General features: G+C 37.2%; 1 protein-coding gene across 2 annotated transcripts in view; it reads right to left on the reverse strand.

The window, feature by feature from the left end:
* The window catches only part of relt (RELT TNF receptor), a 34,779-nt gene extending 8,043 nt beyond the window's left edge, over window positions 1–26,736 (reverse strand). Inside the window, exons 1-6 of one of the 2 annotated variants that reach the window (XM_084123559.1) lie at window positions 26,599–26,736; window positions 10,838–10,912; window positions 9,671–9,763; window positions 7,905–8,089; window positions 7,668–7,720; window positions 6,225–6,479 (exon numbers count right to left, since the gene is read on the reverse strand). In XM_084123559.1, coding sequence (XP_083979685.1) covers window positions 6,225–6,479; window positions 7,668–7,720; window positions 7,905–8,089; window positions 9,671–9,763; window positions 10,838–10,879 — 628 coding nt within the window. In that variant the 5' untranslated portion in view covers window positions 10,880–10,912; window positions 26,599–26,736. Of the gene's footprint in view, window positions 1–6,224; window positions 6,480–7,667; window positions 7,721–7,904; window positions 8,090–9,670; window positions 9,764–10,837; window positions 10,913–12,143; window positions 12,229–26,598 lie in introns of those variants that run through there. The other variant, XM_084123560.1, reaches the window with a different exon arrangement.
* Window positions 26,737–27,838: the final 1,102 nt, after the last annotated feature.

A 27,838-nucleotide genomic window follows, 5' to 3' on the forward strand; every position in this document is an offset into this window, starting at 1 on the left:
ACCGGTTTTGTGAGATTCACAGTGAACAAATATTACTTTAAGCTCAAGCATTATTTAAAACTCTTCTATGGGTGTGTATTTGGATTGTCATGATGTCATCCTCGTCATTAAGTGCTATTTTTAAAAGAGTTTAACAGTTTAGGGAAACCGACCTCATTAGCCACATCCACGTTAGTTAGAATAGAAACATGCCAACTCAACATGAGTCATTGAAGACACAGAAGGATTCATTTATGTCGTCACGCTAATGCTAAACTCTGCAAATTCCATCTCTATTGTGAATCTATTGCATACAGAAGGCTCACTGTGCACAGTGTGCAGTTAACAGTGGTCTCTATGGTAACAGGCTATATCCCAGAGTTCCACAGTGAGGCAGCTGGGGGCGTTGAGAAGAAGAGCTCACTCAGCACTCTGCTATATTCACCCAGAATAACCGTCAGCACAGCAGAAGCGTGGCTTTATTATTCTGATCAACCAAAGACACTGTTAGAATCATATTCATGATACACATCTACTGAAGCTCCAGAAAGTGCCAGGACATTTCAGTCACACTTAAAAATGTAGAAGAAAGACAGCGCAGTTTTCAAGCAAAAATTTGACAATAAGAAGTCTGTACAGTTTGAAACGATAAAACAATAGATCTAATGTTGAAAAAGAAGACAGTCGGTATTGTGTGACTGTGTTTGTTTGTGGTTAGTGGATTGTGTTGATGTGAGGTTTCCTCTGCTAGGACACCTGTGTAAACTTGAGGAGAATTTACCTCATACATCCATGTAAATTGTGATTGTAAAATGGCTAATATCCACTTATTTCTCCATTTGTCTGAAATAAAATCGGTTTATTTGCAAATATCATACACTACCGTTCAAATGTTTGAGGTCGATATGATTTTTTAAGTTTTTGAAAGAAGTCTCTTAGTCTTCATTTACTTGTAAATCAGTAAAAACTGATTTTGTGAAATATTATTATAATTTTTTAAATAACTGTTTTCTATTGTAATATATTTTCAAATGTAATTCCTGTGATGGTAAAGCTGCATTTTTAGCATCATTACTCCAGTCTTCAGTGTCACATGATCCTATGGAAATTAATTATTTTTTTTATTATGATCACTGTTGAAAACAGTTGTGCTGCTTCATAATAAATGCAAAAGCAATTTAATGCATCCTTGCTGAATAAAAGTATTAATTTATTCATTTAAAAATATATATTTTACTGACCCCAAACTTTTGAACAGTAATGTATATGTAAATTTTCACTATATACTGTATGTTATATTATATACAAATTCTGACCATTACATCAAACAAACCACCAAACCTGTGAAGTTTCTGGTCTCAAACCTACTAATTTCAATCATCTTTTGTTTCTAATTATATATACCCAGTATACAAATATATTATATGTAATAGCTATACTGTATAAATGTGCTATTCTACAATAACCGGTGTGCTTTATAGCCCACAGCTGATATAGTTAGTGAGGCTCTGAGGTTATGCCATCTCTGTGTTTATCTATTTGTTGCAGACAACGAAATTACCAGCTAAACTTGACGTATGTATTGCAGAACAGTCTTATGTAATGGCTTCAGTCTAGTTTCAAACTTGCTGCGAGCCATAAAAAGGCTCTTTTTAGCCATTGTACTGGTACACCTATGGTGCTTGAACTTTCTAATGCATGGGTAATGCATCTTTTTTTATCACAGAACAGCAGTCTGACTCATCGATGACAAAAGCATAATACACACATTATACTAACAGAAAATTGCCTAAATCAACTCTAACACAGGACAATATGTTAGAAGCTGTCTCTTGTGCCAATAGGTGGTGAGCACTTTTTCGAGATTTACCTTGTTGCTGGGAGTGGTAAACAATCAACTAGTGGGGATTCTCTGAGTTGTGTGGGAGGTAAATCTTGGCCAGGGTACCATTTCGGGTCAATTGGGTACGGGACACATCATCAGTATAGCGCCCTTGCATCGTCTAAGTACATACAGCACCAGACCTTTCTTACAAAACAAATCTGACCATCGAATGCTCAGACATCTATTAGAGCTCTTGCTGATTCATCTCACAGCTGAAATGTGTAATAGCTATATATTAGATTACCATTACAGTCTGAAGTATTGAAATACTGGTCAAGGTAGAAGTGCTCTCTTGCTCTTGAAAGCAAAGTGCTTATGTAATCGTTGCTGCAACAATAATAAGTGCCAAGAAAAGACATTTAATTTGGGAATGCACCGTCAGAAATCGACTGGGAACATCAACAGCAGATTGAATGCTGCATTCTGACTGCAAATATCTTCACTTTGTTAAGTGATTTCGAGCCCATCACACCCCAGGGACCTCCATCATCCTCTTTAATCTGGATGTTGTCACCTGCTCTACGATTCCTGGATCAAACCCAGACTGATACAACAGAAGCTTTCAGACTCCAATTGAGCCAACACTTTCATTATTAATCACCTCATGGCTATCTTGTGATATTTCAATGCACCGTGTTCCCAAAGCTTCTTACATAAACAGTCCATAATGTCACCCAATAGTCTATATTCTTCTTCTGAAGTATATATAAACACTTCAAATAGAGGATTCTCTTGGTGGTCTGGGAGTGTTTGCTTAGGTCAACGTGAATCAGATGTAGTCGGCACTGACCACATCAGAACTAGTCAACAGTGTAGTGACAGCAGTTAGAGAGCATCTACAAGCCGAGAACAGACTGAATTATTTATCTGAGGAAAGAAGATACAGATGGAGTCTCATGCTGCTCAAAGATAGATGAAGAAAGGAGAGAATGCTTTAGCAACCACATAGCAACGCCTTGGCAACCACCCACTACATTCTAGAGTTTTGCATGAGCAAAAAAAAACAAACATAAAAATCTGTGTCTTTTATCATACAGATGTGCTGATATTTAAACGGGTCATATAATGGTACATGCACTTTTACAAGCTGATTGTACTGAAATGTGTGTTGGCAGTGCCTGTACACAACCATCATAAAAATATAAAAATCCATCCAGTGTTTTTTTTTTATCTCCTTAGGCTATGTTCACACTTAGCGTCTTTTATGACAAGAAAAAGTTGACAACGGCGTTTTTTTAGCAAAAAAAAACGCTGGCAGCGTTCGGTTACAAATAGCAGCCGAGCGCGTCTTTTGTTGCTATAACAACAGCTGCAACAGTAGCCTAGTGCTGTGTGATGCAAAAAATGTAGAGAAAGAGAAAGTTGGCTCTTGCGTTGGCTTTTGAAGTTACCGGGGAGGAGAATGTCGGTTCACAAAGACGTTTGTGGGTGCACGACATTATACGGGGAAGGAAACTGTATGGTGCTTACAACAATTTAGTCCAGGAGCTCCGGTTGGATGATGCACGGTTTGTGGCATATTTTAGACTACACAAAAGTCAGTTTGAAGACCTGCTACAAATCATTGCACCATCGATTGCAAAAACGCAGACAAAATTCAGGGAGACCGTTGTTCTTGTTGTTATGGAAACGACAGGTCTCGCTACTCACTTGTCATTGGTCAGCTGTCAAAAAAGCGCTTGACGTAGGGCGTTCTTTTCAGAAAAGTTGAACTTTTTTCAACTTAAAAAGACGCTCTGAGCTGCAGAAAAAGACGCCGGCGGTGGCGTCTAAAAAAGCGCTCAGGACTTTTTTGAAAAAACGGTTTACTCCATAGGGTTATAATGTAGAACAGACGCTGGCAGTTTGAAAAAAGACGCTAAGTGTGAACATAGCCTTATGCTGTATGTTTTCCCCTCTCTCAAATCAAGCCGTTCGACCTAGTGACGTCACACGGTCGGACGCCCCTCCCACGATTGTTGATTGACAGCAGCATTTCAACACAGACCCGCCCTCGCTCGTGAGCGAGCTGTCTGTCATCATAGTCCACGCGTCATTGTTGATACGCTGGAGCACTGTATATGAGCAGAATGGTGTCTAAGCGATTGTGGTGTTCTGTTCCTCACAATAAGGAACACAACAGTCATGTTCCTAAATCCGAACCGCTGAAGACGCAGTGGCTGAGTTTTGTTTTCGAAGGGAATATTCCCCACGATCAATGTCAATGCTTTCATGTTTGCGCGAATCATTTCACACACCAGACTGCTTTATAAACGAGGGTCAGTATAAAGCTGGTTTTGCTAAGAAGCTGCTCCTGAAAAAAGGATCGGTACCAACTATTTGTGTTCCTGCTGCACCTCCAGAAGAAGAAGTGAGTGTAAAGTTTTATTAACCTTTAAATTCATATTTATATTAATCTTTGCAAATTGCTTGCACGCTTCATGATGTTGAAGGCTGTTTACACTCAGGGTACATTAAGGCATGTTTTCTATGTACGACGTTCTCAATATAATTCATAATCTCACGTTTATAATGAACAACGCGTTATGGTTATTGTGTTATTATTTCAAATGGTGTACGCACAGAACAGAGGGGCGGTGTGAGCAAAGCTCATTATCATTTAAAGAAACATGCACTTAAACGGCGTGCTGAAAACAGAGTTGTTTTTGACCAGGTAAAATTTGTGTTTTCTTACAATACTAATGAGAATTTTTAATTAAAGTATATTACAAACTTTTAATTTAGACCCTAAAGAATCATATTAGCTTGTACAAAAATGACATTATATGACCCCTTTAACAAAGCAATAATTCTCTCACATCCACTTTACATGATGGGTTAAAGTCATCTTGAAATCAAAATGGACAATTCTCATGACGGTTAAAGTCATGTCCCCTTGCCCTTGCCCTCTCTTCTCTGATGATGTGTTGACTGGTGTGAGAGCGGGACAACCTGTCACTCACATGAGATCCACCAATAGCAAACCACAACCATCCAACCATCCAATCAATTCCCCATGGACAAAATCAAGTCCCGCCCTACATTAGTTCTTGTTTGAGAAGTCGTTTCACACGGATATACGTCACAATAGGGGAGAAAAATCAATCGCAACTTCTGGACTTTAACACCAGCCTTTAACCATCATGCACAGCTTCTTGTGGTTTATATAATTAACTTCCTTTTTCTACTTTTTTCTTCTAAACACAAAAAATAGGCCACTGACATCCTGAGCAAAACTCAACTCCAAATCTAGCTCTGCTGCTCTGCTTATTCAGCTGTAAAACATGATGTGATTATTGCATTATTTACTCCGTTCCTGAAAACGTTCCTGCTTTACAGGCAGAACCTGAATATAATTTGCAAGCGTTATTGTAGATGAAATCCTGATCTTATCACAACAGTTGCGGCTCCACCCACTGATTCACATGCATACAAAGGATTTGAAAACACTGTGATCTTATTTTGTACAGTGATTTTATTTAGAAGGTGGTTTTAGTTTAACAATTGGGCCTTTGTTGCTACTCATTTTTTAAATCAATCTCAGGTAAGGTGATAGCAGCTGCATATAAAGATGAGCTACATTGGAGATGTCTGCATCATTAATATGGGTGTATGCTTGACTCTTTTGTATACTTGACTTTCAGGGAGTTTTGTTTATAAGGTTTATTTAAAGAGTTAATATCAAACATGAGATAAAAAGCAAGTTAAGAACTCAAAACATCCTTCACAGTCCAGAAAGAGCATTTACTGGAACAGAACCGCTAAAACACCTCGTTCTAAACCTCCACAACTTTCTGACATCAAATGAATGCATTTGAATACTTGACCATCCAAAAGGCCTATACAGTATACAAATAAAATAGTCAAAAACAGTGGAACATGATCATAAAATACTAAATTATGACTCTTTTTGGTCTGATCAGAATATGCATCATTCTGATGTACAGCTGAAAAGTTTGGGGTCGGTAAGATTTTTTAATGTCTCTAAAAGATGTATCTTATGTTCAATAAGGCTACATTTATTTGATCAAAAATACAGAAAAAACAGAAATATTGTGAAACAATTTCCAATAACTTTTCTATTTGTGTATATTTTAAAACAGAATTTATTCCTGTGATGGTAAAGCTCTTCAGTGTCACATGATCCTTCAGAAATCATTCTAATATGCTGATTTGCTGCTGAAGAAACATTTCTTATTATTATCAATGTTGAAAACAGTTGTGATGCTTCATATATTTTGTTTTTCAGGATTCTTTGATGAATAGAAAGTTCAAAAGTACAGTATTTATTTGAAAAAACATCATAAATGTGATGTAAAAGTGATCTAATAAGTGTTTCCTTTGTTGTGTATGGACACGTGTGCGTGAGTGTGTATTGTACCTTCTTTCTGCGGAGTGGCGGCTTCTGCGTCAATGCCCTCTTTCTCTGCGTTGCAGCGGTAGCCCTTCTTCTTGAGCAGGTTGCAGATGAGAATTCCCAGCAGGCCCATCACACAGAAGATGGGCACTAGTGCAAACACAGCATACTCCGTGCTCTTCTCCTCGGGATTTTGAACGTTGGTGGAGTTTGCACCTCCCACTCCAGTCCTGCTAGGGGTGCTCCTAACAACGTTACGTCTCCGCCGGCTGTATGGCTCTGTACATTGAACACATTATCTTATTAATTACTAATAAGACAATTCTACCTCTGAATTCTGATTGGATGAGTATATATATTTTACTATAATAAAGTCATTCCTATTTTTAAACTAAATAGCATAAATAACATAAAACATATAATATAATACATATTAAATTTAAACTATATATATTGTTTAAATTGTATTATATGTATTAAATTGTATTATATGTTTTATATTATTTATGTTATTTATTTTAAAAATAAGAATGACTTTATTACAGTAATGAGAATCAAATAAGATTTACTATTAAGGATAATGGTAATTATTTATGTATTTATTTTTTCATTCATTCAAATTTACGGAGCTCCACACGACATGCGGCCACAAATCAAGAATTCATTAGCCAATTTGTGAAAACGGTGACGTCATGCGCATATTGCGTGTTCAGCTATACTATGTGCGTAGTGTAAATTTACAAAGTGACATCGCCAACCACAGGCCTGGCAAAGCATTTTTATTCATTCGTTTTTGCAAATCCGTGTTAATGGGAATCATTTTGACAATGTTGTCGTCTGTACGTGAAAAAAGCAAAGGAAAAACATTCAGTTTTTTGTACATCGTTGTCGTGTAAACGTACTCTAAATCAAGTATATATATATATATATATATATATATATATCGTGACAACAAATTAAGAATTCATTCCCTCGTTTTATGAATTCATTCCCCTAATTTAGTAAATCATGGCCATGTTGTAATAATTTGTTCCCTCGTTTTAGTTAATTGAAAACACTAAGGGAACTAATTACTACAACATGGCCACGATTTACTAAAATGAGGGAACAAATTATGTCATGAGAATGAATTTTAATTCGTGGACACAATTAAACTGAAACGAGAGAACAAATTCTTAATGAACTAAATCGGGTGAATGAATTCATAAAACGAGGGAATGAATTCTTAATTTGTTGTCACAATATATATATATATATATATATATATATATATATTATATATATATATATATATATATATTTGTCTACTACATATAATGTGCGTAAATTTAAGTTGTCTAAAAGTTTAAATTCTTATTCGCATTTGAAGTAATTGTAAAATAGCCAGTATTTCTACCATAAACTCTTCTTTGTACTTTTTGTTTGTGAAATGATAAAACGGTGATGTATGAAAAGCTAATCACTTACCCCTGACGCAGGCGTGGAGGGTGGAGGACTTCCGTTTAGCAGCAGGGTGAAACCTGAAAAATATTTCAGTTCATAAATACGCCCACTCTACACTTTCCCTTTAATTCAGTTTTGGGAACATTGTGAGCCTATGAAAACACATCTGCTAGGACACCAAAGTGACGCAATGATGAAGACAATGACTGGGATCAAAAGGATAAAATAATAATAAAAGAATAAATATTTTTTGTTCTTTACCCGGGAAGGCATCCTCCACACACGGCGTCAGAGTGTGAGGTCGGTGCGATGGTGATCCAGCGGTTGAGTCCACTGCAGGAGATATGTGGGCGGCATGGCTCAGGGTCACGGTTATCAGAGAAGGTGCCTGCTGGGCAAGTCCGGCACAATCCGGCCTCATCAGGACCCTCGACTTCCCCACAAGCCTTAAAGAAACAAATAAACATCACTCAGACGATATAATCAAAATTGTGTGAAAGAACAAACTTTTATGTCTCTCACAGAGTGGTGTCAAATTAGAGAAGATTAATAAATGAAGTCACAGTATTTATTCATCTTTGTTAAAATAAGTTAATGAAAATACAACTGTTCCAAGTTAGTTTATGTTAGTTCAGGTTCATTAACTAATGTTAACAGATAGAACTTTTGGTTTTAATCATGTATTAGTAAATGTTGATATTAACATTAACTAAGATTAGTAAATGCTTTAGAAATATTTTTCATTGTTAGTTCAGGTTAACTAATGTAGTTAACTAATTTTAAGAAATTAAACCTTATTGTAAATATGAAAATACTGATTAATATAATAAGTTTTATATAATTTATGCTGCTTTGACATTATTAATAAAATAATAATAACTACTGAATCTTAAAGGGGTGGTTGAATATGATTTCACTTTTCTAACTTTAGTTAGTGTGTAATGTTGCTGTTTGAACATAAACAACATCTGCTAAGTTACAATGCTCAAAGTTCAAAGCAAAGGGAGATATTTTCTTTTAAAGAAATCGCTTTTTAAGGACTACAACAAACGTCTGGTAGGGACTACACGACATTCCTCCCGGGTTAGTGACATCACTAACCCTAAAATTTACATAAACCCGCCCCCGGAACACGATTTATAGATTATCAAGACAGAATATGCTAATCAATGACTAAAAGATAACTACACATAAGCTAAATAAATTCACCAACTAACCATCAGAAATGTTGTCTACATGTTGTCACTTCTTCCATGAGTCTCCCCATCTTTCTGACTTCGGTTTGAACATAAAAGACTAAAAGTTTTTGAAATTTTCAGTGCATGTGTGGTAAAAGGACACTAGCTGTTGTAGCTCCACCCTCTGTGCCGGGAGCAGCAGCTCATTTGCATTTAAAGGGACAGACACAAAAACGGTGAGTTTTTGCTAACCCTCAAAAACTGACAATTTTAACATGCTATATAAAAATATATGTGGGGTATTTTGAGCTAAAACTTCACATACACACTCTGGGGACTTCAAAGACTTATTTTACATCTTGTGAAAAAGGCATTATACCACCCCTTAAAGAATAATTGTAAGTATTTAAACAACTGAATAAATAAATACAAGTAAAATGTTTCATGGATAATTTGTTTGGAAATGTGCATGTCATGAAAATAACACAACACAACACAATGCAAATAATTTCTAAATATATTTATTCAAAATGTAAATTCCTTTTTTTTTTCTTTAGATTTTTTGGTGAAATGTTACCTGGACATATTTTTTTATATTTACCCACAAAACATTTTAGGTTCTGTGGTCAGAAGACATACTGCGACAGGGACAGTTTGTGTGTGTTTGTGAGTTTTGAGTGTGTGTGTGAGGCCTGGTAAACCCTACATTATGAGGACAAAATTATCCAACAGAGATGGCAATATCTGAAATCCTTGTCCTTGTTGAGACATTTTTTGGTCCCCATGAAGAAAACAGCTAATAAATCGTGTGTGTGTGTGTGTGTGTGTTTTGGAGTTGTTATCTCTCACCGTGGTGGGCTCCTGCCCGGCTGGACAGAGTGGACACACACACCCGTCCTCCCACTGACACTTCGCCGCTAATGTCCCCCATAACTCCAGCAGCTACAGAGAGACACAAACGCGAACAATCAGTGTTAAAAACACACAAACAAACCTACCTGTGAGAATCAAACCAGAACTAACTGTTGCAAAAATATGAGTATTACAAAGCAGGTAAAATACAGGATTAGTAAAGTGTAGTTTGAGGCAAGACAGTACAGGTGAATAGGGTAAATATTAACAGATATCACCATACTTACACCAGTTGATTACTCACAGGACCTACTATATATGTTTTGTAATACACATCATGTACATATGCAAATAATCTGATTAAATAAACACAAATTTGCATACATTTCCAGAACATAAATTTGAACATTAGCCAGATCCATATTGTTTTCCATATTAGTTAAAGGTTTCTACAGAGATGGTAATCTCTTTTTATTACTCTATAAATAAGAAAATACGGTCAACAACCAGAAAGAAAAAAAAAGTTATATAAATCAGTTGAATGGTACTGTATATGAACAAACCCATCTGTAAAAAACTTCAGAATATAAATAGGAATATATCTGTAAAGTGTGGTGTATGTAAAGTTGCTGAAGTGAAGATTTCTGGTTCAGCGAGAAAAAAACTCATGGCTTTTAAAGATATGTATTTGTAAGTTAAATCTACAGATGCAAATAGATATAGTGTAATAAAACAAACACTTAAATGTGTATGTAGGATGTTTTCTTTCCACTAGTTTGAAAGAAAACATGTAATGGAAGCGAAATAGTCTAAAATCTCAAAATTGACCAGTGCATGAAAAACACTGGGTTTGCCAGTAGTGAATTGTCTTGTTGTAGTATAGTATAGTGTAGTCATTTATAGTATACTGTAGTACAGAATGGGATGTTCTTTATTGGCTACATTGCAGGCTCTCTGTGCAGTGAAGGAAGGAACATTCAGAGAAGTGTGAGAATAGACAAAGTGTTCTGAGAGAAACCTCACTGTAATAGTCCTCATTCATCACTGTCAACTTAAGCACACTGCAGTAATCACACACACACACACACACACACACACACACACACACACACACACACACACACACACACACACACACAGCGTCACATTAATGATCATACTTACAATCAGACAGACAGGGGCAGAGCAGTAAAGGTGGTTCTTCATCTTCTTCAAAATATTCTTCTATATTCATGTAATCTGAAAAAAACACATGACAGGAACTCAATGACACACGCAGCAAATATAGAATCATCAGCGTCAGCAAAAACCACCAAAACCTCACAATGCGGGGACAGGTAAACAGCACTTAGGCTCTCTTGTGATGGACACATAATGGGTTTGTATGCGTACAGAAGTGATCTATAAGCTAAAGCGGGATATATATAGTCAGCTAAACTAAAGCAGGCCTGTGGTTTGGGGCAGCACTGCTTTTCTTGGCCTATTTTTGGATCAAATATGCTCAGTCAGGCCAGAAACTACTTACTGGATCTACTGGAGCAAAAGAGAAAAAATTATTCTCTGATGAGAAGGTCATGTAGACACACTGAACTATATCATCACTGTTTTTAGATCACTCAAAAAGCCTAAACTCTCATACAAACACATTAAGATCTAGACCAGACCATGAAATGCCAGCGGTGGTTCTCAGACCCTCCTCTCCTTAAATGACATTAACTGGAAATCAAATGGAGACTTTAGCTGAAGTCCCTTGCATCTCTGTTTCAAAGAAAAATAACAATAATCTCTCATGTCTTCTCTAGAGTTTAAAAAGAGATCTCAACAAGGTCTCCAAATGTGCTCAAGACCAAGCTGTTCTCCACATTCATTTCATTTCATTCATATATGTACTGTAAGAAAAATATCTGTTAAAAAACAGAAAAGGCACTGGTTATTTTCTTGCAGGACATTATTAAGTTATTAAGTTTATGGACATTTCATTTACCCCTAAAACACAACACAATGCATAATTCAAAATATGTGTAAAAGATCTGTGAAAAATCAATACGGATAATTCCTTCATATTAACACAGTACATTGAGCCCTGCTTTTTACAAACAGTGCAAAAACATTAAAAACAAGACAAATGTACATGAAAAGCTAAATTGTGCAAGATAAGACATTCTTTTCTACAAATTTGTTGTAAAGAAAAGCAAAAAAAGAACAAAAAAACAATAAAATAAGTAAATAAAATAAATAATAAAATATAAAATAAAAATCTCTATATAATTTTATTTAACTTATTTAAACTTTATGAAAAATGTAAACAACCATTTAAACATTGCTAAAATCATCTTCATCATCCAGTTCCGAAGCAGATGCATAAAAGATAAATAACTAAATAAAAGTACAATTTCTAACACAACCAAACACCTGTGCTGCTTTGATCTCGTTGCCATGACAACAAACACTGAGTGACAGACACACTTACCCCAGAGTGTCTCTGTGCTCTGTTGCCCTAGTAACAGCTGAGGATGCTCTGCTCACTATGACGACGCCTGCTCACTGTCCCACTGTACCTGTCTGCATAACGCTGTCATTCCTTATACTGCCACTCAAAACCACGGCTCCTCCCACCACCCGGAAGAGGCCCCGCCTCCGTTACATAATCCTCCAATCACATGAGTTTACTGATGACACTGTGGTGGAGAGGTTTTTTTCTAAGTAAATGTTTTCTAAACCCAAGTGAAGAATATAAAACATGAATGAATAAAAACAGAATAACAGCTCAGGCAGCACGTGTCCGTCTGCAAGCTTTGACATTTTGGTCCATTCTGGTCTGTGCTGCCACTGATTTTAGCACATGAATGCTGCAAATGTTCGATAATGATTTATACACTAACGGTGAAAATGATTATGCAAAGAAGACCACGGCACTCCTATCAACCAATCAGGTTTTAGGGATAGGGAAAAGGATACAACTGAACTGAATTGAGCTAAATAATAATACTATTGTCTTTTTAGAGCTATATTACAGCAGAATTTGAATTTGTTTAATATTTGATGAAAGACAGGGTAGGTGATTTGTTCCAGAAACATTTTTTGTTATGCTGGTTGAAAGTCTCTTCACATTCTGATAGCAATCACTAATTTAAGTGGTCTAAATGTATTTATATATATATACTGTATATCGTCTGTGGGACCATAAAATGTTCGTCCAATCATTGCATTCGGTCCGCCTATGTATTATAGGCGTTCCTATCAGCCTATGTATTTCCATACCTCCGCGCACCAGCTCATGCAGACGTCACAACAGTCACCTTTTACAGTTCCTCCTGAGCCAAAACAACAAGCCTATGCTGCGTTCACGCCATTAATATTTTTATTTCGGAAGAGACGGAAACCTGTGACGTTATACACTGAGCAGTTCGTGACTCAAATTTATGAGTTTCAAAGCAACACTATCAACGCCGAAATGAGTCTGCAGCAGTCAGGTGGTACAGGTCAGAGCTCTTTAACCCTCTGGGGTCTGAGCTGTTTTTGGGGCCCTTGAGATGTTCTGACATGCCCTGACATTTGTGCTTTTTTCAGTTGCTTATAAACATATTAATGGCAAATGTGTAAATTCCCTCTATAAAGCACAAACAGGGCTACCATAATATGTGAGCCACGTGTATGTACATGTTTTCATTTTTGAGAGAATAATGTTTATGCATGGTTATTGAAAAAACTAAAAACTAAAATTTCTGAAATAAGGCCACAAAACACATAGTAAATATGTGTCAATAAGACTTTTGAATAATGGATGTCCTCGCCTAGTGTTTTTTCTTCAAAATTATGTGAAAATAGTCTTGCTTTATCGTTCACATAAAACAATACATTGATTTAAATTGATGTAAAACAGGTTTTGCTTGGAAAGCCAATATGCGAGGGGGCGTGAACGAGGAGTGGTTTACAACTTAGAACACCCACTCTGCATAATGACTCTGCATAATTAGCCATTCATTCAGGTGTGACACTGACTGAGCCACAATGCAAGGACAAAAGATATATTTAGAAGAAGACTTATATTGACCATTTAAGATTTTGCTTACATCTATCTTGTAAATATGTTTTGCCATTTTATTAAAAAGGTTACAATTACAACAATATTACAATTTCAACAATATTTCAAGTGTACTCTTTCTTTGTAAAAAAAAAAAAAATGATTATAGGCCTACATTTTATCCATGTATTCATTACTTTCATATTTCGCCTGACTGTAACGTTGTTTTCATGAAATATTAGGGCATATTGTTAATTTGCAGTTTACGTTGCTTATACAAATAGCCTACATTTTATTTCAACATATTTCAGTCAATTTTTACTCATCTCAGTATAGCAATACAGCTTGCTGAAACATCATCATTCATTCACACACGCGATTTAAATTCAAACTGTCTTTGCCAGCTGTGGTAAACAGCGCGCATCTCTGCCGTTCATTCATTCATAAACAGAAACCCACGTGAAGAAATTCACGTGAGAAGGAAAAAACTTACTAGTATTCCTCAGCTCGCTCCTCGATATACCCGCACTTCTGGGGGACATTTTCCATTATTATTCCTCACAGCGCTGCAAGACGGTGTAAACAAGTAATGATCTGAATAAACTTGTGTGTTTTCTCAAGCTGATATGGGGGCGTTCACAGGATTGCGCGGATTGCCTCAGCCATTTGCGTTTGAATAGCGCGCGCTCTCCGTGGGCGGAGTCACATTACATCTGAATCAGATGTAATTAGCTCGACTGGAATCGCTCTCTTTTAATACAGATTTCACAAGATGAGAATATTTGTTTTTTATATAAATTACTTCATTAAAAAGAAGAGAATTCAAGCTTCATGCCTGTGTGACTGTATGCCTGTTTGACTGAGTATTCGCTGAGTTATTGTTCATTTTCGGACGCGTTTCAGAATGGACTACACTGGCAGAGAGAAGGCAGAACTCGCTTTGTGTTTATTTTTCTTTATTTGGCAAAAAGCACAGCACTTTGTTTTTATTGTGAGTATACACAAAAATAATACACATTTAACAGAATCGATTGATGTATGAAACTTGTTTTGTAAAATCAAAGTCAAAAGAGTATTTCGGGTCTCAATTAAACTCATAAGGAAAAAAGCGAGCAGATCACGCCGGCGTGATCTCCGACCTCTGAGGGTTAAGTTGTTTATGTTCATTATTATTGTAATGTTAAGTGCTTTGAGACATGAGGTAGTTTAACGCCATCTCTCGTGGCGCTTTTGTTTGCTCCCTGCTGTGCGCTTCATGTGTTTTGAAGGAGGCGTGGCTTTGGAGACGCTCTGAAGGGAGGGTGGGATCTTATGCTTTCAAAGCTCTATGAAAATTGCCTACCCTACCTTTAAGTTTGCATCGTTGATTCTGTTATTTTCCTGTTTATGAAGGAATTATTTTCCTGTGAAGCTGTTCTGGCTGCGTCCGAAATCGCATACTTATTTTGAATAAGAAATTACTTCACAACCGCTAAAAAAGTATGTTCTATATAGTGTGAGTGTGTGTAGTATGAATGTAATCTGGACGTACAACATCGTACACACGTATAAAGTGTCTATCGCATGCACACTTCAGAATCTCAAAGTAGTAGGACATCCGGGTACTTTTTGTCTACTCTTTTATGAGTACTGTAAATTCGGACATACTGTTTTTCGCCTACTATATAGTAGGGAAGTATGCAATTTTGGATGCAGCCAATCTGTATTGTATAAAGCACAATATAAATAAAAATTACTGGACTAAAATTAGGGTCTGTAAATCATTATTTTCAGCCAATAAATTCCCTCAAATTCTTTCCAATTCAGTAAAGAAAATATCAATTCAGTGTTGGATCAAAGTAGCTTTTTCAGTGAAGGAAAAGTCAATTGGCATCCGGAATCACCTTATATTGGTTTGGAGAACAACTTGTCACATTCTTGCAAAATAAAAGTAGTCTCACCCACATCCGGTGGGGAAAGCTTAAATCAAGACTAGTTAAACTTACACTTCTAAAAAAAAAAAATCCCCAATGTTTCAAAGTGCAAATAAATGAATGAATGAATGTAACAAACAAATGAGTTTACAATTTTGGAAACAAGCATTCAGTCGCCCTTCTTGATGACAGGGCTTTTTGGGAGAAATGTTCAAAGAATGAATGTACCCCCACCTCTTCCTCCGCCCTGGCCGCCCACCCACAAACCACCACACAGAAATGGCTTTCCTTCAAATTTCAAGATCAGCTGCCAGTCAGACGTGCCTCATGCATGCTTAAATTTAGCTCTTTCATTAAAAAGCAATAAAGTCCCAGCGAACAGTAATTACAGTTCTTGCAGCTCTATCTCCATACTGTCCGGTTCCCCGTTCCGTGGCTTTGGAAGCGCATGAAAAACGGCATAACGTAAATAAAACAACAACAAACATAACACAATCACCTAGAATTATCCATTTTAGGATCTGTCATCTTACAAATTGGAAACGATGAAGGAGTTGCCCTGGATTGACTTTTGGAAGCGTGGCGTTTTGCAGCTCAAGTCCTTTCCAGCATGTTCAGGATCTAGAACGGAATCAAGCCATAACACAAGACAAAGCGAGAGTCCCGGTATAAGAGTAGGGCTTTATTCTACAGCCAAACCTTCAGACTAGAAACCACAGTCTAGCCATCGCTTGATTGATACATTCTTGTTAAGCTTTCAGAAGTATTGATTCGCTACAACAGAATAAACAGAGACAGGTATCAAATGCAATTCAAAGTACATCATTTTTGCTGACTAATAACCTCAACCACAAAAGGAACACACCACATCTATCTAATATCACCCAAGATATGTATCAGTAATGATGCTGCTGATCACACTACAGTAAAGGTCTCGAGAGAAAACTGGGACAGTTTTGTTTGGCTTAGTAAAAAACTCTCAAGTCTCAGCTGAGCTTTTAGATATCTTTAACTATACAATAATGGTATTGCTCGTCTGTAGTTACTATGTTCTTATGCATTTGCTAAGATGTTCTGAGTGTTTTTTAGTGAGTTGCTAGGTTATTAAGTCAAACGAGCTCACCTTCGAGTCTAGATATGGCTTGGGTCCCTCCTTTATTGTAAGTCTATGGGATTTTTTTATTGTTTTATCATCCACCACGTTAAAATTAGCCTTAGGGCTCGTTCTTGCTTTGAAAAAAAGTTAAACCCCGTTTTTATAACGGTGTGTCATGACTCATGCGCGAGAAGACGCAAGACGCGGGCGCAACGGTTATACACGTCCGTCTAGCGCGTTTACATAGAAAAACATGGAAGAGGAAGAGGAAAGTAGTACAGGAAAAGTAGTGCATTGGAATGGAAAAACGCGTTCTGTGTGAACGGCCCCTTAGAAATGACTACCCTTTTCAACAAACTGCACAATTTGAGGTATCATTCGTGTCTGTAGGATTAATTTTTAGGGATAGTTTGTAGGGATAGTTTACCCAAAAAAGGACAATTCTGTCATCACTCACCCTCATGTTGGTTCAACCCTGTATTGTTTCCTTTCTTTTGCAGAACACAAAAGATGATATCTGAAAAATCCAGGACACCACTGACTCAATAAATGGCCAAAAATCTTCTTTTGTGTTCAACGGAAGAAAAGTCATACAGGTTTAAAATGACAAGAGGGTGAGTAAATGATGACAATTTTCATTTCTTTTTTGAAATATGCCCTTATGTACACCTTTCAAAAGTTTGGGATCTGTAAAAGTTTTAAGGTTTTTGAAAGAAGTCCCTTATGGAAAAAACAGTAATATTGTGATTTAAAACAGTAATATAAGCAACTGTTTTCTATTTGATCATATTTTAATATATTCCTGTAATGGGAAAGCTGAATTTTCAGCACTCATTATCACACGATCCTTCAGAAATCTTTCTAATATGCTGATTTGAAACATCTCTTATTATCATTGTTAAAACTATTGTGTCGCTGCTAATTTTTGTGGAAACCGTGAAACACGGTTCTATGAGTGGCAAGTTGAAATTTACATTGTACAAAACACTTTCGATTAATTTAATGCTTTTTTACTGAGTAACAGTATTAAAAAATCTTAGTAGTGCATTAGCAACAGTACTGACACACCTTTAGGAAACATAAAAATATAAACATTTATATGAAAGAATTCAAAGCCACGTGAGTTTAGTTTGTAACTCCTGTCAGCAAGTTTCGGTGCTGCTGACATGTGCCATACAACCACGTGTCACTTCCTGTTCGCACTCTGAAAGTTCAACACGCTTGTCTTTCTTCAAATACCCACCAGCCTGATGATGCTGACAAATATAGCCTAAGATTTTAATAGCCAGACACTTTCCATTTTCCTACCCTCATTTTCAATCACTCCCTTTCTCTATTCCTTCAAATGAACTGACCACCGTTTGCTTTCAGCTGCTAACAGCATGTTATGTTGTACGTCCTGCATGTTTCAAGATACGTGCCAACCACGTGCTGCGGCCAGTAACCACAACAATCCCTCTGTCACCAGGGGTGAGGAACGTTATGCAACAAGAGGGACACCATCACGCCGAATAAAAACCACTTCAGACAATGGGATGAAAAGGGAGTTTTTGCTCATAAAGCTGTTTTGGGCTTCATTTTATGTTGCGTATGAACATCTAGAGCTATGATATACTGAGCAGAGTAAAGCAAGGGATTACGATCCATGTGCATTATTCTACTGTGGTTTTCATGCTGAATCGTGAATCAAATTGATTCACCATTAACACTGAAGCTATAAGGGAGCAATTCATTGGTTGAATCCTCTGGGAAACTGTAAACACTGTGACGATATCAAAACATCACTCTGTTTGTTTGAGGATCTCGATCTGCCAGCATCGAAAAAATTTGGACAGGACTATCTGTTCGTCACACCAATGGAAGACAAAAAATGTGTTCTGGAAACCTGTATGAAAACAGTCATTATTTTTGTAATTTCATTTGGTGATGCTGGTGCCATATAGCGTTATTGCCAAAATGTATTCTTTTGTTTCCCTGTGCAGCAAACATGAAAACAATACAATTAGATTCCCTGCAAACCGCGCATATTGTTTTAACATAAAATGTTACAGCAAAATGTTTTTGAATCTGCAGAATTGGCATCATGGGGCGGAACTGTTTGTCAAAAACCAGTAAGAATGATTTAACATAGTTTTAAACAGTGTTAAAGAGACTGCAGTGGTAAGTGAAGTGTTTTGTTGCTTGTTTGGAACAGGTCTCCTGTTCTTGTTGTGGACCGTTAGCTGTTAAAAGACGAGGTCACTAATGCACAAACATAATTATGGGCCATGTGCATCATTCTACTGTGGTTTCTACTGAGAAAAACAGAGGAAAACCAATTATTCTCTGAGATGAAACATCTGCCTGTTCAAAATAAGGCCCTTGATGTCATACCTAAATAACAGTTGCCAACAATCATTCTGGACAAATACCTACAAAACGGCTATTATCTACTCCCATGCACACGAGATTTGACTATTCATAACCGCTATAGATAGCATCACGATAGCTGTTTTCACCATTAAATACATGATTGTGTCATAAGTATTAGACTGTGTCTATATTTAGCTTTGTTTGTTGTTTACTCAGTGTTGGGAGAGCTACAATTTCGATTTTTGACAATGAAGCTACCCATATAAACAATACACTGAAGCAACTTAAGGGCTCAATAACTATAAGAATACGATGGCAAAGTTATGCAATGAATGTAAAATGCAGCACAGGGACTCGAACGAATTGATCCACAAGAAAAAAAAAGCTTGGTGGAAAAGTACAATGCATGTACTTCTACTATCGTTCACTGCAGTAAACACAAGCTGGTGGCAACCGTGTAAATCGACACAGTGAGAAAGAACGTCATCAGTGTAGGATTCCACTCGTTTGATTGACAGGCTGACATCACAACCTGTAAGGGACTTTGGAACAGACTGAATGTCTATTTGCATATTATCACAGTGTTCAGGCAGCATTTCACTATCTATAATAGAAAAAGACAAGGAAATCGTTTAATATTCCTATTTCAAGGAAACTTAAACAAGGAAGAAGTAAATCGTAAGATGCTTGATTAGGAAAACACTTCTAACACTGCACACAATAATATATCTGAGATCATTCTGGCAAATAAATATTGATGAAATCCATATGTTAAGTGATTCCACATTGCTAAAAACTGAGATTCTTACGGCTTGATCTGGAAAAAAAGAGAGAGATGGTATTACTGTACAAAGCAAACAGCCAAAACCTTGTGAAAAAGAAGTAGCCTAATCTCACTTCTTTTTCACAAGGGTTTGGCTGTTTGCATTGTATTGACTGAGCAAACTTGCATATATTAATATTAATGAAATAAAAGTCCACTTAAGTGTACTTAGAGTAAGTTTGTGACTTTTTAACAGTATAAAAGTCTACTTTTGTAACAATAAAATATCATTAGAAAAAACTTTGTAGTAATGTCAAATTAAGTACATTTTAAATAATGTTTTAATAATCTTTTGCTGTGCTTTGAAATGCACTTATTTTGATGTAAAGCATTTTTAACTGTAGTACTGAACTGAACTGTAGTAAATTAATGTTTAAAATCATTACAAATGAGTCATTGTTACAAATATTTAAATACATAAGTTTCAAGAGAAATTACATTGAACTTTATTTTATCATAAATGTTCGTCAGTACATTTGACAGTACACTTTAACCATATTTCAAAAACAATAGAAGCAATGATGAAATTACATACACCTATATGTATTTAAGTCTTAAGTCAAAAAGCTCATCTCATTTCATTTTCATTTAATAGCAAATACCATGCAAGTGTTCGAAAACAATATGTTCAGTATAATTTTTTCAAGTACTATTATTTTCCTAATCTTTTTTAAAGATTTTATCTACTCTTTTTAAAAGTGTGCTTAGTTTACTTATCTTTCACAAGGGAACGCCTGCTGGAAAACAAGAAGAAAAAGGAGAAACCTGAAGGGAGACAAGCTTATTTCACCAGTTTTGAAATTAAATAGAAGGGAAACACTTCCTTAATGAAAGTGTGGAACAATTCCTGTTCCTAAAAGAGGAATTCCACCTCATCGGTCCTGTAAAACTGGAATGTTAAATGCACCCATATGCCAGAGAAGAGACAGTTCTTATGGAATATATTTACATATTATATTCGTTAACAAAAGAAGCACATGTGTCTTAGTTAACTCTTCCAATGATGCCAAATGTCTAGAATAAGGAAGGTCACAACCTTTGCCTTAAAATGGGTCGGTCACCCAACTCTGCTGGCTGTGTCTTGTTCTCTGAATCTGTAATTAGCCTCTGCTGCAGGAATGTCACATTACCCACGCTGCCCAGTGCTAATTAATGGATGCCGGCCTTTCGGAGGGTGTAGGCCAGGGTCATGTGGCCCAGCATCGGATGGAGGGGGTACTTCCATTCACATGTCCGCCTGTGCCCTATAATGACACCCTGAAAAGGTCCAAATGTGGCCCCGGCACCAAGTGCTGTATCATCACATCCTGAATAGCAACATTTTCCCTTTGTGTTGGTCTTTGTGGCCACAGCTAGTGTAAAAGCTAACATTCCTGTAGCTCAACATGGAGAGCAGAGTGATGCCAGACTGAATCGCTATGAGCAGATCTCAAATCAACAACCCACTGACTCACTGAACCAAAAATGATTCATTCACAAGTCAGACTGGGTCCTCGTTTCCTTGTTCCTCCGTCTTCCAGCCTGTGAGCCAGAAACCGATCGTACTCAGCCATCTTGAAGGCCATCTCAATTCTCTAACTGCACCGCGAGGAGGCGAGGAATTAGGAGTGAGGAAGCTTCCAGAGGAGTCATGAGCGAGAATAGGGGGTGGAGCTAAGAGGAAATGAGGATACACAAATAAGAAATGAGAAGCACCCACTGAATCGCTCAAGCAGTTCTTAAGCCAACAACTCACTGACTTATTGAGCCAAGAATGATTCATTCACAAATCCGACTGAATAATTCAGAGCAGTGCTGCGTTAAATTCCCCTTTTAGACTCGCAAACTTCCCTTAACATCCCCCGGGGGAACCTCCGCTTCCATTTTGAAGTGCGTTCAACTTCGTCTAGTCGGGGAGTGAAGTTTATTTGGACAGACCCTCGACCCCTCGATTTTGACTGAGGGAGCTGTACTCAATTCAGGCAGATCCATAGACCACAATGCAACACGATTGTGACATCACAGGTCAGAGGTCACTCTTCCACCAGAACTAGACTCGTGTACGGCCATTACCAGAAGCCAGTGATTATAGTTTATAAATTTATAAATATGGATATTTTTCTTACAAAATGGCATCGCTTCACTTCAGAAGGCCTTTATTAACCCCCTGGAGCTGTATGGATTACTTTTATGATGGATGGATGCACTTTTTTGGGCTTCAAAATCTATTCACTCCCATTATAAAGCCTGAAAGAGCCAGGATATTTTTTTTGATATAACTCCAATTGTGTTTGGCACACCTAGCATGGCTTGAGGGTGAGCAAATTATGGGATCATTTTCATTTTTGGGTGAACTAGCCTAACCTTTTAATTTACCCCCACCCAACACACATCTACTGTATGATATTGGACGTATTTTGACATTTAACTGCATATTACTTATAGCTACCTTAAGCTGACTGTTTTTTGTTTTTTTACACAGTTACACCCCCGGTTTCACAGACAATGCTTAAGCTTAGTCCCAGACTAAAACTCATGTTTGAACTATTTTAACTGAAAGCAACTTGCACTGGAATATCTTAAAATATGTCGGTGCCATTGTTTTGTCTCAAGATGCACACCAGTAATATTTTTTTTTTCTTTTTTCTAAGGCACACTTAAATGCCCTAATTGAACTAAGGCCTAAACCTGGCTTAATCTAAGCCCTGTCTGTGAAACCGGGCCATAGTTTCTTGTATTGTAATTTTTGTGTAGGCTAATTTTCTCCAACAGCCCAATCATATACAGACCTAAACAAATTCATGAGAAAAAAACTGTAAATAATGAATCAGCTCCATAGCGGATTGCCAGTTATCAAGGGCTTAGGCTAGGCGTTCCATTTAAACCTATTTCAAGAGATACGCAAGTTGTGGGCACTCGTAAGCAATGACGTACATTCGAGTGAACGAGACGGAGGGAAGATACCGAGGGAAGGCCATGAAAAAAACTGACTTAGACACAACCCACTAGGCTAACTCGCTGAACCAAGAATGCTTTGTTCACAAACCTGACTGAATCACTTATCGAGCAGTTCTTGAATCAAAAACTCACTGCCTCACTGAACCAAGATTTATTCGGGGCAGCAGTGGCTCATTGGTTCATGTAGGTTGTCTACAAACCGAAAGGTTGGTGGTTCAATCCCCGGTTGGCCGGTTCCACTTGACCAAGTGTCGAGGTGTCCATGAGCAAGACACCTAACCCCAGCTGCTCCCGACGAGCTGGATGGCGCCTTGCATGGCTGACACTGCCGTCGGTGAGTGAATGAGTGAGTGAATGGGTGAATGAATGGGTGAATGTGAGGCAATGTAAAGTGCTTTGGTGGCCATAGGTCTGTGAAAGTGCTATATAAATGCAGTCCATTTACCATTATTCATTCACAAGTCAGACTGAATTGCTCAAAGGGTTTCTTGAGTCAGCAACTCACTGAAGCAAAAATGTTCAAAATCCTTTTCAGCCAAGAGATGCAAATGAATTTTTAGTACTCTTTAAGGTAAATGCAAATTATATATAGCCTAGATTCTGAATGAATTTATGTAATTTATGAGCGACATCAAACTGAAGTGGTACACATGATATTACCAAAAACACTCTTATTGATACAATTAAAAACATAATAAATGGTAATATGTACCTACATAAGAGTTTTGGAACGCTTTAGAGCCTGTAAAAGCCATTAAAGAACATTCATTTTACCATTAATTAAATTAAACGTCTCCTGTACGTAACATAGAGATTATTCTCTTCAATGTTTACTCATACTACTCAATGTATCACAGTAGTAGCGCTCGCAAAGTCAGCAGAACCCACGGGGACACAGTAAATCCCTGCTGATCTGAGGTTCAGAGCGGTCGGTGCGCCAGCAGCGCCCAAACCACATAGAGGTCAACGCGGACACGCCAGCCAACGCAGGTAGATGTCTGCACGCCAGGGAGGGAAAAGTATACAGTAAATTTGGTTCGTTTCTGGTGAAACGATCCACCAACAAAAATAATGAAGCTTTAATTAAGCCATTGATTCCTGCATCCAGCCATGGAGGGTTTGGGTTCTTCCCAGACGTTTGCTTCATAATTTCAGAGGAGCGTGCCCAATGTCAAAGCTGCCAACCAAACTCCCACTTCAAAACTCTGAATTGGTGCTGTCGTTCCAGTACGGGTCAAGAAAGGAGCATAGGCAATTACAGATAACAGTCCTAGCAAGGTTCTTGTTTGGACTGCAGAGTCACACTAGCAGAATCAGGATGGTCAAATGAACTCTATCAAAACAAAAGTATGCAAGCATGGGAAAAATGCACGGACATTCTGGCACTGAATCACAGTTACATATGCCAAATTTATCACACATCCCCGGACCCCGATCATGATTTTTCATGGCCGATTCCGTTTTTTTTTTTAACAAGAAAATTTAATGTTTATTTGCTCTATTAAGGAAAACTGCCATTAAACAAAATCCACCCCCGGTTTCACAGACAAGGCTTAAGCCTAGTCCCAGGCTAGCTGTTTGAGCTGTTTAAACTGAACGCAACTTGCACTGGCATATATCTAAAAACATGTCAGTGCCATTGTTTTGTCAAAATATCTACCCAGATATGCAAACCAGTAATGTTTTTGTTTTTTCTTCTAATAATTGAATATGAATATGAATGTGAATAAAAGCCTAAATTAAATCTGTTCATCATATAAAGTGATCGTGTCTCCTCAGATAATTTGGACTAAACCACTCAATTCACATGGATTAGTCACGATCTCTTTATGAACTTTCTGAAGTGACAAAGTTGTAGTAGCATATAGCTGTCAATGGAGAGACAGAAATCGCTCAGATTTTATTAAAAATATCTTCATTTGTGTTCCGAAGATAAATGAAAGTCTTACAGGTTTGGAATGACATGAGTGTAGGCTAATTAATGACACAATTTTCATTTTTGGTTGAACTAACCCTTTAAGGCTGAAATCTAAGATCAGATGTGCCAAATATATTACAATGTCAGAGTGAGTCTGTTGGCCTGTCCCATTAAAACACCGGCTGTATTAGAGCCATGCATTTAATCAAACTGCTTTATGAGCCTTAAAGTTACTAAAGCATTTGCGTGACTCATAAAGCAGGTAATGCTGAACACGGCAATACTAGTGCATTTAGTTCAAACGTGAGAATAAAATCTTCTTAAGAGTGTTTGAGGAAAAAAGATGTAGGCCCTAGCCTAGAACTACAAAGAGATTTCAGTTACATCCAGGCTCTGTGCCAATGCTGCGATTCACTTTAATATTCATGGAGGGTTCACAAAAGATGTTAATTATAACGACAAGGGTGGCGCCTTGTAACTTAAACGTTTTTTTTAAATGGGATTTTTTGGGATATATCCAACATGTTCCTATAGGCTGACACATGAGTTGTGCAATGTTTTATAACCCAGCATTTTTGTTTATAGTGCAGACTATAAATTATGCATGCAGCACAAACATGTGTTTTCAGCTGGTATAAACCGCAGCTGGTGCAGTGTGTGCCAAAGTCTGTTGCCAGAAGAGGTGTGTGTGTGTGTGTGTGTGTGTGTGTGTAGCTGCCCAGTGGGCGACACGTTATGATGAGATGTATTTAAACATGCTCGCCGCTTCAGTTAACCAAGTTCACTAGAAAAGAGCTGAACAATTTATGATCCCTGAATAATTGAAACAGCTGAAGTGGATGACACTATCACAGGAGGTAAATTATGGCAATAAATTATTTTGTTATGCTTCGTTTCATAAAACAAATAAATGCTGTTCCTCTTTCTACTCTCATACATCAGATTCTATGGACATTGTAGCAGGTATGAGATGTTTAAAGACCACCATAAATACTGAAGGTAAGTTCACCGCATACAGTAAAACACAATGTTCCTGGCTGCAATGTCAATGTCGTTTTGGTGCATAATATTAAATTGCTTTCATTTGTTTTCAAACGATAGTTTATGCATTTGCTATTATAATCACATATAAATACGTTCACATAATGAATTTTATTACAAATATTAATTATAATATTTAACAGATCAGTACTTACAACAATATAACTTACCATGGTAACTAGTTCGACCAAAATACCTAACGTTAGTGACTACAGTAACAGTTACAGCTAATGCTAGTGCTGCTGCTGCTGTAAAACCACAATACCGGTAAATGATCAGATCTGTTAAGTATTATAAAGCTTAATGTTAGAATATTTGTTGATGTTAGGCTACTGATGAAAGTTATTATAAAGTGTTAAGTCTTAGCGTTGTAACTTAGACATTTTAAAATCATATTTAGTGCGTCTGACAATGAGTAATTCAGATAATAATAAAAAGTAATAACCCGTTTGAAGCACTTTTACAGTTAACAGTTAATATTTAAATAGAAAGACACTGTTTTGCAGTTCCTGAAGTGAACGAGCGCGGTAAGAGCATCACGAAACACTAGCAAACTCAACCCAACACATTCTATTGTCTTCAATGCGGAACGAGATATCGGCAAAACTTGTCATATCTTAAACTCTAAAAACACCGACATACAGTAGCACAGCTCAGTACAGTATCTGAGTATGAAGTAGGCTATACAATACAGGACACACAACCGAATTCATAAGTTAGCCTTCTAAAAATACCCCGGCAGAAATGCCGCATCCGCACTGCAACTGTCCCCATCCGTTAATAAACTATTATACGCACAATGAATAAAGTTTGTATCTTACCTGTTTTACTGAATTCATAAGTGTCCTATAATCATCATATGCCGAATGTGTAATCTATAATTACACAAAGAGAGAGAGAGAAAGAGAGAGAGACAGAACCGCAGAGATGAGAAGAGGGGTCCAACATTTGAACCAAGTGACGGAGAAGAACGGAGAATAACACGTCACACACTGTCTGTGTGTAATATGATCTGCACCTCCCTCTCTCTCTCTCTCTCTCTCTCTCTCTCTCTCTCTCTCTCTCTACTCAGATACTGTATGCGAATGTATTTTGAACAAAGTTCAATTAATTTAAAAGGGTAGCCTATTAACCTTGCTACAGTGGCCATTTCATTTCATTTCGAACCATGTATCGAATAAATGTTGATAATGAAATTACATTCATTTAGCATGTTTCCTCAAGTAAAATATTGAAGTAAAGAAGGGGAACGTTTTTCTCTTTTTGTGACATTTGTGACAAAAAGTAAACATATCTCCTTATATTTCATCTAAATATTGTCTACATAAACTCTGCTCTTTTGGTTTTGCATGTTTCTGTGTCTCCAGCAGTGTTATGTGCTCATGGAATGCACTCTGCTGCAGGGCAAATTTAATAGAATCTCACATTATTAGTTTGTCATTCCAGATGAGTCCCTCTGCTGTACAATGAACCATAAGAAGAAGAAAAAAACAAGCAAATCTAGCATTGGAAATTTTGTTTACTAGCAATTTTATTTAGCAATCTGAATCAAATGTAGAAGCAGCGACCTAATCATGCCACCAAAATGTTATGTGAGCAGCCATCCAATGAAGTGGATATTAATAACCCTTAAAGGCAAGAATGTTTCACCAATCATTATTACATATTCGGGTCTTTAGAGACCCGGACCAATAATGGATCTCTACCTGTTGCAATAGGCCTCCTGATATTAGAGTAGGCCTACAGAAGAATAAAATAAAGCACATTTTGATACATTTTGGAGCTTGGAAGGGTTCAGTTTGAGCAAATGTTTTATACCATCATCACTGTTCTCATAAGAGCTCATTTCCCAATACATTCAGCATCCGGCTCATATTAGCGATCTCAAACATATTCTCAAAACTATCATTTTCAACATCTTCAAAATCAGTATTTTGATCGCTGACAGCTTCTTCACCAGATCCACCATCAAGTGACAGTGAGACTGTGTTGCTCTGCAGTAAAACGCTGAGCCATTTCAAGTTTTGCAGATGATACTTCCTATTCTTTTGTTTTCTGCCT

This window comes from Abramis brama (genome assembly GCF_963993115.1).
Source record: "Abramis brama genome assembly, chromosome: 9".
In the NCBI taxonomy this organism is placed as follows: Eukaryota; Metazoa; Chordata; class Actinopteri; order Cypriniformes; family Leuciscidae; genus Abramis; species Abramis brama.